General features: G+C 57.5%; 1 protein-coding gene across 2 annotated transcripts in view; it reads right to left on the bottom strand.

Moving 5' to 3' along the window:
- Positions 1–1988: 1988 nt before the first annotated feature.
- Positions 1989–12870, bottom strand: part of LOC134428098 (carboxyl-terminal PDZ ligand of neuronal nitric oxide synthase protein-like) — a 28539-nt gene continuing 17657 nt past the window's right edge. The window contains exons 3-11 of one of the 2 annotated variants that reach the window (XM_063174487.1): positions 10019–10111; positions 9232–9290; positions 7714–7822; positions 7270–7411; positions 6713–6873; positions 5547–5714; positions 4301–4478; positions 3727–4075; positions 1989–3614 (exon numbers count right to left, since the gene is read on the bottom strand). In XM_063174487.1, coding sequence (XP_063030557.1) covers positions 3140–3614; positions 3727–4075; positions 4301–4478; positions 5547–5714; positions 6713–6873; positions 7270–7411; positions 7714–7822; positions 9232–9290; positions 10019–10111 — 1734 coding nt within the window. In that variant the 3' untranslated portion in view covers positions 1989–3139. The remainder of the gene's footprint in view (positions 3615–3726; positions 4076–4300; positions 4479–5546; positions 5715–6712; positions 6874–7269; positions 7412–7713; positions 7823–9231; positions 9291–10018; positions 10112–12870) is intronic. The other variant, XM_063174488.1, reaches the window with a different exon arrangement.

Here is a 12870-nt window from a genome sequence, read left to right as displayed (position 1 = left end):
AGGATGATTATTGTACACCAAATTGGTGCCGAGTGCTTAGTTATGTATATGCCAAATTTAGTCTATACTATTATACCCAGTGGGTGGCCGTAGACAATCAGGAAGTAATTAGTTTTGCTGGAGGTTGTTCGCCTGCCTGGTTCGCTGTGCTGTCTGGGGAGCGTCTTGCTGCGCTCCGTGAATACCGCGGGCTCCGGGTTCAATACCGTCTTTTTGTGACAAGCTAATAAGCTGTCTGCATGGCGGCCTGTAATTAGCGCTGTCGATATTCATTTGGAAACCGAGACCGCGCTGAGCGGCTCCGCCGACGGCGCTTCCCTTTGTGGTGGCTCTGGGCTGGTCCCCCCGCACCGCCCGGGAGGGGATGGCGATGGATGGGGATGGGGATGGATGGGGATGCAGGCAGGGGCCAGAGGCGCTTGTGGCACCCTCGGGTCCCTGCTGAGGAGAGCACTGGCCATGAGGGTGCTGAGCCCCAGAGATCAACACCTGCCCCTCATTCACTCCTGTGTCACCCCAGCCCTGTCCTCCATGGGGTGCTGCCACTGGCCCCAGGTGTGGGATGTCCCCAGGGCTCTGTCCTTGAAGGCTGAGTTGGTGTGGGGTGTCAGGGGGATGGGGACGTGGAGGGGGCTTGGCCACCCTGTCCCCAGAGTCGTGGGCACTCGGGGAGCCCTGAGCATCACTGGGGTGTGCTGAGGTGCTGCATGTTTGCACCTTTCCAGGCAGCCTGGTCCTGTGGGATCTGGGCTCTTCTGCCGAGGTCTCACATGCAGAATTCCTGAAGGGGCTGGGGCTACATGAGCTGGGAGATGACTGGAGCATCAGTCCCCTGAGTAGAGTTTGCAGCTGGTCAGTGTTGTGAGGGCACGAGGAACCATCCACTTCTGTTGGAATGGTCTGGATCTGCTGGGTGGGAATTGTCTGAAGTATGGAGCAACTTTTACCTCTGTTACACAAAGGAAACTTTCCTCTTCTTTCTGTCGGAGATGCTCACTCCATTGAGATGATTGGCATACTGGAGAGCTGAGAAACTAAATTGTTTATACACTAATGAATAGAAGCTTGATTGCAAGATCCTGTTTGGAAAATTATAGTGCTGAATTGAAGCCGTACAATTACATCCAAAATGCTGCATATTCATTTCATCTGCTTTGCATAGAGATTAACAAGCGAGCCCTAAAGCAGACTCTGAAATTAAAGCTAACACCAGATTTAGTCACAGGTTACAAACTAAATGGCATTGTTTGATGGATATGAATCTTTACCACCTGCCTGCCTGATGATTGCTAGCAGCTTAGCAGACAGCAAAGGAAAAAGTTTCTTCCCATGAAGGAAGCATAATAAGGCTCTGGGCTGGAAGTGCCCCCTCCCCACGCAGGCAGACCCCCGGCAGATGTCTGCAGTGGGCCTGGGGAAGGGGCTCCCTGCTCCCCACTCTGCCATGCTGGAGGCTGCACCCACTCCATGGAGGGATGGAGAGTGGCCCTGAGACCCCACAGAGGTTCTGGGTGCCTTCATTTGGGCCTCCTGTCCTGCGTGGGGGAACAATCTCACAGAGATTTGTCCCTTCTGGAGTCTCTGTGTGAATTGCCCCTGGATTTCCTTCCTCACCTTGCAAGGCTCAGGGGTCTCTTGCCCGTTCTGGCTGCAGGCAGCCCTTGGGATCTCAGTGCTCTGGAATGCCACTGGTGCCATCCCATCCAACTTTGCCATCTGCATTCTCCCACCCTCCATCCTCTGTGCTGTGGCCAGGATTTATTTCAGCAGTAGAAACAGGACCAGGAAAGAGCAAAAGGAGTGTGTGTGGAGCAGGGCCCTGCCTGGTGGTGCCCATCCTGGCAGGGGCTGCTCAGGGAGCAGCTCAGGGGCTCAGCAGCCATTTCCAGCAGGAATCTTTCCTCTTTTGGAATACCTGGAAGTTCCCAGTTCACCCCACAGGCTCAGGACCCCCTGTGCACGGGCCCCACAGAGCAGAGACACAGCACTGGCTCTGCAAATCTGTTTATTTTTTTCTTTAAAAGTCCATTACCAAACTGCAGTGTCCTGTGGAGGGGCTGGGCTGTCACTACTGCACTACAGGACAGCCCAGCCAAGCTTTACAACCCCCAGCCCAGTCCCCAGCCCCGTCCTGGCTCTGTCACTGCCACGGCTGGCTCTGGGTGCATGTCCTGTCACCCCCCTCTCCCTGCAGGAGCAGCACCATGGCAGGGACAGGCAGCACGGCTGCTCCAAGTCTCCATTTCTGCTTGACACTTCCCAACTGGACTCTCTGACACTTTCCCAACACCCTCTGACAAACAACCAAGGTGGGTGAGCATCACCCCCCTTCTTCCTTAAACCTGAACTCCTCCCAGGACACTCACATTTCTGGGACCAAACCCAAACCACACCGTAACACCCTAAAATCAGCACAAGGAGCAGCCTCCTGCCTGCAGCCACCAGCAGCTCGGGGGGCACGGGAGGGCTCTCTGCCCAAGACATGGGGTGCACCCTTCCTCAGGGGGTCACCCCCTGCTGCAGGCTCCCACGGCCAGCCCTGCACCCATCAGTGGCCTCAGAGTGGGGCCCAGCCTGTGTGGGCAGTGGGTGCTGGGGAGTGGGAAAAGGCACCTATGGAGGCAGTGGTGGCTTCACTGCATGGGGACACAGTGGTGGGGCTGCTGTCCCCAAAGCAGGGCTGGGCACAGTGTGGGGCTGGTGGACACTGGCAGCTCTGGAGAGTCCCAGTGTGGTGGCAGTCTGGGACACACCCTGGGAGCTGGGCAGGGCAGTGACACCGTGGCTGTGCTGTGTGGCCCTGCTCAGGCCGCCAGGGGTGGCAACCAATGAACAGAACAGTCTCTTGTCCCACAGCCCTGCCCAGGGCTTCCAGCCTGCAGCTCCCTGGGAATTCTCTGCTGTGAGCATCCCTGGCTGTGAGCAGGGACGCGATGGCAGTGTGACAGCAGTGTGAGCTGGTGCCGACTGAGGCAGGGCTGGCCAGTCCCCTCCTGTGGGGTGGCCTCTAGGTTGTGGGACAGGTACAGGAAAGGGACCTGTCTTGTAGCCTGGGCACAGGGACCCCCACTCCCACTGCAGGGTTGTGGATGGAGCTGCTGGGGCTGCCAGCCACCAGCTACCACCTCCTGTGGCCCCACTAAGAGGGGACTCTGCTGGGCCCCACAGCAGTGTCCAGCTCATCTTCAGAGAAGCTAATGTGCAAGCAGGTGTCATCTGCAGGGGAGAAGGGCAGTGAGCTGTCCGTGGGGCTGCCCAGGGCCACTAACTCCTTGGCCAGGGTCTCGCTGGCTGCTGGGTCATGGATGCTGGCCAAGGGGGACATTGGCTCGCTGTCTCCAGTCCTGTCCTTGCCCAGAGAGCGCTGGCAGGTCCCGGCAGGGCCGAGCTCCGTGCTGGAGGCAGCGCTCCGTGCAGGAGTCCTTGCCTCAGGGTCCAAGAGGGTGAGGGAGCTGGCAGTGATGCTGGTGAGGCTGGAGATGCTGGCACTGGGTAGGCTCAGGTGGGCAGTGCTCTCGGGCTTCACCTCCACTTCCAGGCTTGGGGAGGTCTTGCTTGACCTTTTGCGTAGGATGGGTGGGGGTGGGTTCAGCTTGGGAATGGGTGGCTGCCGCCTGTGGGGGGAAAGCAGAGAGAGGAGGTGAGGGCAAGTACATCCCTGCAGCACTCAGGGTGTTCCTGCTGCAGCTGGCAGCAGAAACAGGTGGCAGGGGTGGCACACTCTACCTGTCCTCGTCCCCTCTGGCCGTGTCATCCGCCTTCTGCCGGCTGCCCCCGTTGGGCAGGGCAAAGTCTCCGACCTCGGAGCCCTCCACACGCCGGCTGAGCCCCTCCTGCCCCTCCAGGCACTCGTCCCCCTCCTTGCTGCCGCAGCGGTGGCTGCCCCTGTCCAGGCTGACGAGGTTGAGGTAGGAGTCCCTGGGGCCCAGGGAGGGCAGCGAGCCGGGGGCCACCGGGCTGCCCAGGATGCTGGCAGGGGTGGAGGTGGATGGCAGGTGGACATCCAGGCTGTAGTGGTTCTTCAGGTTCAGGGAGAGGGACTGGGCCAGGGACAGGTTTTGCAAGGAGTGGTCAGCTGTAAGAGATGGACAAGGGGCATGTGAAAAACTGGGCATCTCCAAAGCAGCTGCTCCCCTGCACTGTGACGGGTGCAGAAATGCCCCAGACCCCCAGAGCCTGCTGGGATGGTACTGGGAGCACTCCAGTTGTTTCCTGTGACTGTAAGGAATGCAGTGATTGTCCAGAGGGATGGAGCTGGGGGCATGCCAGCACCCAAACAACCCCAGTGAGTTATCCTCACCCGGCTGCCGATGCTCATCCCGGTGCTCCTCCCGGGCCTCCAGCACTGTGAGCTGCCGCACCAGCAGCGAGACGTGCTGCAGCAGGTCGCGGTTGGTCAGCAGGAGCTGCCGCACCCGGGCCTGCGCCTCGATCCGCGCCGCTGTCTCGGCCGCCAGTTGGTCCTTCAGCAGCTGCACCTGCGAGACGGGACGGGAGATGCGAACGGGGTCGTGCGAACGGGATGCTTCGGACGGGACGGTGGGGGCCGGGCGGTGCGGTACGGCAGGAGCAGCCCCGGGAGCGCCCGGGACCGGCGGCGCCACAGCGCCCCCTGGCGGCCCCGCCGCGCCACCCCCGAGCGGGTCCCCCGAGCCGGTCCGGCCGCGGGCGGGGATGCGGCGGCACCCCGGGGGTGTGCGGGGTGTCCTGCTGTCCCCCCTACCCCGGGGGTGTGCGGGGTGTCCTGCTGTCCCCCCTACCCCGGGGGTGTGCGGGGTGTCCTGCTGTCCCTCCTGTCCCGGGGTGTGCGGGGTGTCCTGCTGTCCCCCCTACCCCGGGGGTGTGCGGGGTGTCCTGCTGTCCCCCCTATCCCGGCTGTGCGGGGTGTCCTGCTGTCCCTCCTGTCCCGGGGTGTGCGGGGTGTCCTGCTGTCCCCCCTACCCCGGGGGTGTGCGGGGTGTCCTGCTGTCCCCCCTATCCCGGCTGTGCGGGGTGTCCTGCTGTCCCCCCTATCCCGGGGGTGTGCGGGGTGTCCTGCTGTCCCCCCTATCCCGGCTGTGCGGGGTGTCCTGCTGTCCCCCCTATCCCGGGATGTGCGGGGTGTCCTGCTGTCCCCCCTATCGCGGGGGTGTGCGGGGTGTCCTGCTGTCCCCCCGGTAACGAGAAACGTGGAAGGGATGTGCCCAGACGGGAGGCACCGGGCTCCCCGCTCTGATGCTGGATTGGGGGTGGGATGGTTTCCAAAAACGGGATGAGATGGGGTGAAACGGGAGTTGGGGGCTCTGCAGCACTCCCCGAGCAGCCCGGGGCTGTGTGAGCAGCCAGCTCCGTGTCTGGGGGAGCTCAGCTGTGCTGCAAGCGATGCTGCACGTGGCGCTAAAAGCAATGCTGCGAGCTGGGCTGCAAGCGATGCTGCTGAGAGCTGTGCGACCGGGAACGCTGCCAGCACTGCTGCCAGCGCCCGGCCCGCTCCCACCTGCCCCGCCAGCCTGGTCCAGGGGGAGGAGAAGGGCTGGTGCCACCTGAGGGGAGGGCAGGACGTGTACCTGGGCCACAGCCACCTGCGTCTGCTGCTGCTGCTGGAGGAGCTGCTGCTGGAGCAGCTGGAGGCAGTGCTGGGAGGCCAGCGGGGTGATGGAGGCCGAGGAGCAGGGGCTGCCCGGGCTGAGCAGCTGCTGGGAGCTGGCCAGGTGGAGGGAGAAGTTTTCGGCATCCTGGGCACAAAGAAATGGGCAGATGAGCGGATTGACTGGCTCAGGATGGCATTTGGATTTTGGCTTCCCATGGTGCTGACCCAGTACAGCAGAGGAGCCCCTGTGCTTGGGGCACCCAGGGGGTGCTGAGGGGCAGCCCTGGGCTGTCAGCTCTGCACATCTGTGGGATCCCCAGTGTTTCAGAGGGGCTCCTTCCTGAGAGCTGGCAGGGCTGCCTTGGCTGTGTCTGGGGAGGGTGGGTCCCCAGGGCTCCCGGGAAGGAGGCAGCAGGGAGTGACCCAAACACCCCACACCTTTCCGTGCTGTGGCTGCCCGGGCTGGGCGGTGTCCGGGTGCCTGGAGCATTTGCCAGTGCCAGCAGCCACTGCCCTTCCTGCTGCTGCCCTCCCCTGCTCGGGCAGTGCCAGAGGGAGTGCACAGGAAAGCCCAGCCTTTCCAGGCACGCAGACGAATCCCATGGATTCGGGGAGTGCCTGTCACTGCAGCTGTTTCCAGGCAGCCCTGTGAGTGTTACTGTTGTGTGAGCTGAAGGAATGCCGTTCAGGCCTCCGGGAGGGTCTCCCAGAGCTCTGTGGAGCACCCATTCATTAAGGTGGAGCTGCTGCTGGAGCTGAACGTGCTGTGGTGCCTGCGCTGCAGGGCTGGGCCTCCTGGGGACATTGCTCCCTGGGCCTGGGGCACGAGGGCAGCCAGGGATCCCTGCCAGGGCAGGCAAACAAGCAACTGCTGCAGAGCAGCACTGAGGGCACAGAAATCCAGCCTGGGTGGGGCGAGAAGCCTGCTCAGCCATGCATTGCAGCCCCCACCACGGCCCTGGACATGGCCTGGCTGCAGGTGAACTGGGAGCTGAGCAGCCTGTCGTGAGCAGGGAGCCAGCAGGGAGGGCTGCAATGGGGTCTCCATGAAAGCACCTCCAAATGAAGCCATGATACAGTGACCCAGAGGGCCCTCAGCAGCAGCAGAGCACATGAACCATTCTCCAGCCCACCCCCCATTACCTGGCCATTCTTTTCCTTTGAGGCTTGCCCAGGTTTCAGCATGCCAAGGTCTCCCCTGGCACCTGGCAGCTCTCTGGGTCCCCTCTCGGACATACAGATGCCCCCAGTATCGATGCCAACCTCATCCACATCCGTGATCTTGGAGCCCTTTATCTGGTGAACTTCAAACAAGATGGACACGTGAATGTGAGCCTCCCTTCCCTGCCAGGGCTGCAGGGAGAGCCGGGGCCCCACGCAGGGCTGGGAGCCGTGGGGAGCTCAGGGACAAGGGCCAGGACTTGCTGCGAGTCTCAGCATGCTGTGCAGGGGCAGGAGGGAGGGACGGGTTGGCCGAGGGGCTGCAGACCCTCAGCTTGCTGAATGAGGGGGCTCAGCCTGCCCCTCCCCAGCGCTCAGTAGGAGTGGGCAGGCAGGGCAGATTCCCCACGCTCCCCATCCCAAGGGGCCCAAAGCTCTCGCCCATGAAGGAGGTGCCACCTGCGTGTCCCCACCCCAAAGCATCCCCGCACCGCTGCCTTAGGGATGGCCGTGCCCAGTCCCTCGGGGCCCTGAGTCACCTTCCAGCGGCTGCTCCTCGGCCGATTTGTCGCTGGCACCGTCGGCCTGCCCGTCGGCGTTCTGCAGGGCGTGCTGCAGGCTCAGCTTGTGGCACACCTCGAAGGCCTGTCCCACGGTGCGCACCACGCGCATGGCCTGGCTCTGCGGACAGCCGGAGCCGTGTGCTGTGTGCTGTGTGCTGCTGCCGCCGCCCCGCGGGACCCGCGAGCATCCCCTGCCTCCCACCCGCACCGCCGCCTCTCCTCCCGGGCTGGGTGCTCCAGCAGCGCCCCCGTTCCCCACTCTGGGTCTGGGGGCTCCTGTCCCTGTGTGGGATGCGCCGCTGTCCAGGCTGGGCAAGAGGGGACAAGCACCAGGCACCGGCGCTGCCTCGGTCGCTCCCCAGGGCCCTGCACCCTCTGACCCCGCAGAGATGTGGGTGCATCCCCAGGAGCCATCCTCACCTTCTTCTTGGATTTGAAGACGTTGCACCTGAAGGAATTGTTTGCGCCGTCCCGTGCGATGTAACTGAATATTTTCAGGTCTTGTGAGTCATGAGAGACGTAGAAAATTCTGGGTGGGAGAGAGACAAAGGGGATTAAGTGAGCACCATGGGGAGTCTCTGCCCTCCAGACCACCTCTGCCCCTGTGTGTCACTGGTTTGCAGCCTCCAGGATTGGAGGAACGAGGCAGTGCTGGTGCATGACCTCTCCTGCAATTTTCAAGGCAGGAGATGATGGATTTAGAGAGAGTTTTAGGCTTGATGGAAAACCTTCTGGTTTCTGAAGTAGGCAAAGGCTTTTTAAAGATCCTGTGGGAAAGTGAAAAAATCTATAGTCTTGGAAAGTGAGTGGCTATTTTTAGCCCCATGAATTAACCCCTGCCCAGGCTGCAGCGAGGCAGAATGGCCTGCAGGGTGGTGGCTGTGCTGCCCCTGGGGACACAGAGGGTCCCTCCGAGGCAGTGGGCAGGTGGCACAGCACAAAAGCCTCTCACAGGGATGCTGAGTGCACTCCAAGGATTCCTCTCTCTGCTGCTCAGGCTGACTCTCCTCCTTGTACTGCAAAACATTTTGAAGATTTTTATATATATTTGATTTAATTAGGTGAAAATGTGACAAGTGAGCTCAGCTCTGAATAGAGAAGAAACCAAAGGGATTCTTGAAATGCTTTTTTTTTTCTTTTGCTCTTTCTGTCACTGGAATTTTTTGGGTGTTGAACTTGCAGTTAGAGCAGTTACTGCCAATGTACCACATCTTGTAGTAATCTTTAAAGAAAGCCAGAGGTGAGAAGTGGGCACAGATAATGCATCAGCACATCCTCTGTTCCTTATATCCTCACTAAGGGCTCTGATCCCAAAAACCAGTGTTGGGGATCCCAGTTCTTGGGGCTATTCACTTTGCAGATCCCACAGCCTGGAGCACCCTGTGCTCTAAACCCATCCTCAGGCCATGCACCACCCCTGGGGTCACTTCCCATCCCTGGGGGCTCCTGAGGCACCAGGTTTATGTTCAGGGTAAACCTCTGGGTGGGGCTTGTGGCCTCTGGAATAGCTCCATATCCCATGGAAGGTGCTATGGAAAGCCAGTGTTTTCTTGCCATGTCTGTAAGGGTTAATTCCCAGTGAGCACTTACACCTTAGAGTAAGGCCCTGCTTCAGAAGCACAGAGACAGCCATGCTCTGAAGGAACACCATGGGAAGCCTGTCTTCAGAGGCAGAATCAGAGCGAAATGCAGGTTGGAGGATCTCCAGGGTCACCCAGTCTAACCCTGCTCAAAGCAGAGCCGGCTTCAAAGCCAGATCAGTCCATCTCCCTCTCCAAAAGGTATGAAAAGGATTCTCCAGCAGCAGTAACTCTGTACCCTCGTTAATTTTAGATGCTCCTTTGGACAGCCTTGGTGGAGGGGTCTCAGCAGGTGGGAGGAGGGCACGGATCCCCCAGGGCTGAGTGGCCCTCCCTGGTTGAATCCCCTGCCATGTACCTGTACACGGGATCGTGCATCACCACCATCTTACTCTCGTCCCAGGTCCACTCCTTTCTCTGTAAGCAGAGACAAAATTACAGTAAATCAGGTGAAACTCCAGCAAACTGAAGGGCAGGAAACCTGGGAACAGTGCTTTTGTCCCAAGCCACAATCCAGGCTGCAGTGTGATTAGATGAGCCATGGCTGTTTCAACAATATCTCAGATAAAAATAGATTTTTTTTTTTGATCGTTTATCATATCTGATCACAGCCTTCAGGGCTGAAAATGGTCCCTAAGATTAATTTATAACATCAAATATGCAGAAGAGCTACATGCTTTGGGGAAGAAGGCTTGGAGCTGGGGCTTAGGAGATCTGGATTCAGTGGCTTGGTGGAAAGGGCAGTGTGGCAGAGGGGTGCTCAGACTAGGCAGCCTGGAAAAGCTTTCTGGTATTAACAAGAGAAAGAAAAAATGTATCCCATGAGAGATACATTTTTTGGATTGAAAAAAAATCCTCTTGCCACAGTGTAATATTCCCACTCTTTCCAGCAAGGTGGTGTTATTAGTAGGATGGAAACTGGAGCGTTTTCTTGTGCAAATCCTGGGTGTTTTTAGGAGAAGGCCAGTTCTCAAGAGCAGTGTGAGTGCCCTGGGCTGGAGCAGGGTGAGCAGTGCGAGTGCCCTGGGCTGTTGTTATTAGCAGGATGGAAACTGGAGTGTTTTCTTGTGCAAATCCTGGGTGTTTTTTAGGGGAAGGCCAGTTCTGGTGAGCAGTGTGGGTACTCTGGGCTGGAGCAGCCTCACCTTCTGCTTCTTGCGCAGGATCACCTTCACCCCGTCCACGGACACGATGATGCTCACCTTCTTCTTCTTAATGTTCTTGGCTTTGAATTCGTACTGGGGGAACAGAAACCCGAGTTTGAGAGAGTACCCCCGAGTTTGGGGGTACCTGGGACAGTGTGTGCTGGTCAGTGTGTGACAGGAAAATGTCAGGTGTTGGTTTCATCCCAGCTGCCGAGGGAGGAGGGAATTTGTTTTATTCTGAGAAATAACATTTTTGGAAGGACTTGGTGCAGTAGCTGGGATGCCAGGCAGGATCCTGGCTCTGTCAGGAGCATCCCCTGGGAGAGGACAAGTGGAGTTCAATCCTCTGGACCACACCCAGGCTGTTAATTTGGATCTGGGAAGAGTTTCCCAACGCATTGGCCATGCCTGGTCCAGCAGGACTCTGCTCCAGAGGTGTGATGGGGAGGTGGCACCTGCAGCAAAGCCCAAGCAGTGACATCTCTGGTGCCCTTGTGTGTCAGCCCTGCGCTGCACGGGGAATACAGAATCACTCAGGAGCTGCAGGGAGGGCCAGATGGGCGGCAGTAACGCAATTATACCTCAGTCATTTGCATAATCACATTAACCTCTGTGGGATCAGGATCTCTGGAGAAAAACCCTGCAGGTGTCTGCAGCCTGAGCTCACCTCCATTTATGTTAAAAATTAAACACTGACTTTTAAATGCTGCTTTAGCTGACAGAAGCATGGCAGAGCCCTTACTCTGGAGACCTTTGTTTACAGCACTCATCCTTCCTGCCCCCATTTTAAGCACCATTTTTAGCTTCCAAACACAGCATTTTGATACTCCATATTTCTTGCAGTCCCTGTTTGAAATCCACCACTTTGTCACATTGCTTTGGCAAATCAATGCAGATTCTGATTCGTGGATGTGGAGGAAAAGGCAATGCCAAGCAGCCTGAAATCTACCTAGGCCTTGTAATTAGACATTTAATTAGAACTCTGATTTCTTTACACAGCTGGGGACATGCAGGGAGCAAGTGAGATGTTAATGGAGTCCAGGCAATTCTTTTGGGATGCTGGAGCTGGAGGAGTGTGTGTGGCTCTGTCACCCAAGCTCTGCAGAGAAGACAAACATCTTCCCCTCTCCTCAGCACCCATTGTGAGCCACGCCAGCCTTACAGACAGAAAATTGGGTGGCTTTCATGTTGATCAGGCTTTTGATGCTGCTCATTGAATTCTTAGCACTCTGCAAGGTTTATGGTATCAGACAGACCCCGGATTAAACCACAGCCTTTTGATCTCCCCATGAATTATTACTTTCAGACAAGCTCTTTAAAAATCTATCTCTGGCGCTCTTGCGTGTGAAGCTGGAACTAAATTAGCTGTACCCGTTTTTTATTTATGGGGAGGAGTGAGAGGAAGGGTGAGGTGCTGAGAGCATCCTGCAGGCTGCTGGGGCCCAGGGGATGCAGCAGGGTCTGGGGTCAGGCAGATGGACCCGCCAGGCTCAGCACCTGAGAGGTTCCCCACCCTCTGCCCCTCTGCCCAGGCCCCAGCCCAGCTGCTCCCCCTCCCCGGTGCTCACCAAACTGTTTGTCCTTGTCTGCTCCATGAATGTCAATAAACCCGGGATAGACTGTTCTGCCCGCTAAAGAGCTGTTTATCTTTCTTTATACACAAATGGCTGGGAAAATACTAGCTGTGCTTTCCAAGAAAGAGCAATACAGTGTATTTTCCCATTGTAGCAACAGGGGTGCAATTACATTCAAACAAGGCTCTTTACTCAAAGGCTTTAAGCAAAGTCCAAGCCTGGATTTTGCAGAGATGCTTTTTCTTTTTCTCTTGGACAGAAAGGAACAATCGGGAGCAGCAGCAGTGAATCTGTGGGTGCTGCCAGGAGTGATGGCAAGGCTCTGAACCCAGGAACTCCAGCCAGCTCCCGCCCCAGCCTGGCTCTGTGCAGGGCTCCAGCCCCAGGCAGAGCTGGGCAGCACCACAGGCTGGATGTGGCCTCAGTGAGGAAGGGGTTTGTTATCCCTTCTCTCCATGGAGCCCATGGCCACTGCTGCATCCCTGCTGGAGCTCACAGCCAAGGCAGAGCCATGGCCAGAGACAGCTTGGCCTGAAAACAGTTACAGCTCACTGGGGCCTCAAATCTTTTCTGATGGGTGAAACCCCTCGAGCAGAAGCTGCAGGATGTCCCATGTCCCATGTCCCAGCAGAGGAGGCAGGAGCACAGCTGGGTGAGAGCCCCCAGAGGAGGGCAGAGCCCCACGCTCACATTGCACCAGCTCACCTTGGGCTCTCTCTGCATCTCCCCACAGAAGAGGCAGGGGGAACACAGCTTCAGTCATTTAATTGCTTCCTATCAAGCAGGAATCAGTATTTTAATGAACTGATTTATATAAGGGCAGGAAAGCACATGGGAAAAGGCACTCTGAGGCAGCTGACTTTCTCCTGTAAATGCTCAGGCATAGCCCAACCTTTATCCTGGCACAAGGCTACAGGCTGACCTGTCACTGCTGTCACAGCACAGACCTGTCACTGATTTTCTTCTTACTATTGAATTGATGGGATTTTCCCCCCAGATTTGTCAAGGTTACTGACAAATCCAAACCCACACAGCAACATTTCTCTCTGCTGCCTTCCACAATTCAATCTTTACTCTCCTGTTGTTTGTGCTGTCCTCTAGGGAAAAGCTTTCTGGATGCTAAATGGTCTGGAGTTGCCCCTACAAGTGGCAATACAGCAGCCTGGCCGCTTTCTTAACTATGGAGACAAGATGGGACATTTTATAAAAAAATGCAGGTCAAACTAGGGTAATTAATTTAATTTATTTTAGCAGCGTCATTAATTCTATATCTGCTGT

This window comes from Melospiza melodia, chromosome 22 (assembly GCF_035770615.1).
Source record: "Melospiza melodia melodia isolate bMelMel2 chromosome 22, bMelMel2.pri, whole genome shotgun sequence".
In the NCBI taxonomy this organism is placed as follows: Eukaryota; Metazoa; Chordata; class Aves; order Passeriformes; family Passerellidae; genus Melospiza; species Melospiza melodia.
Note: the sequence above shows the minus strand (reverse complement) of the source record. Positions and strands in the feature narration are given on the sequence as shown.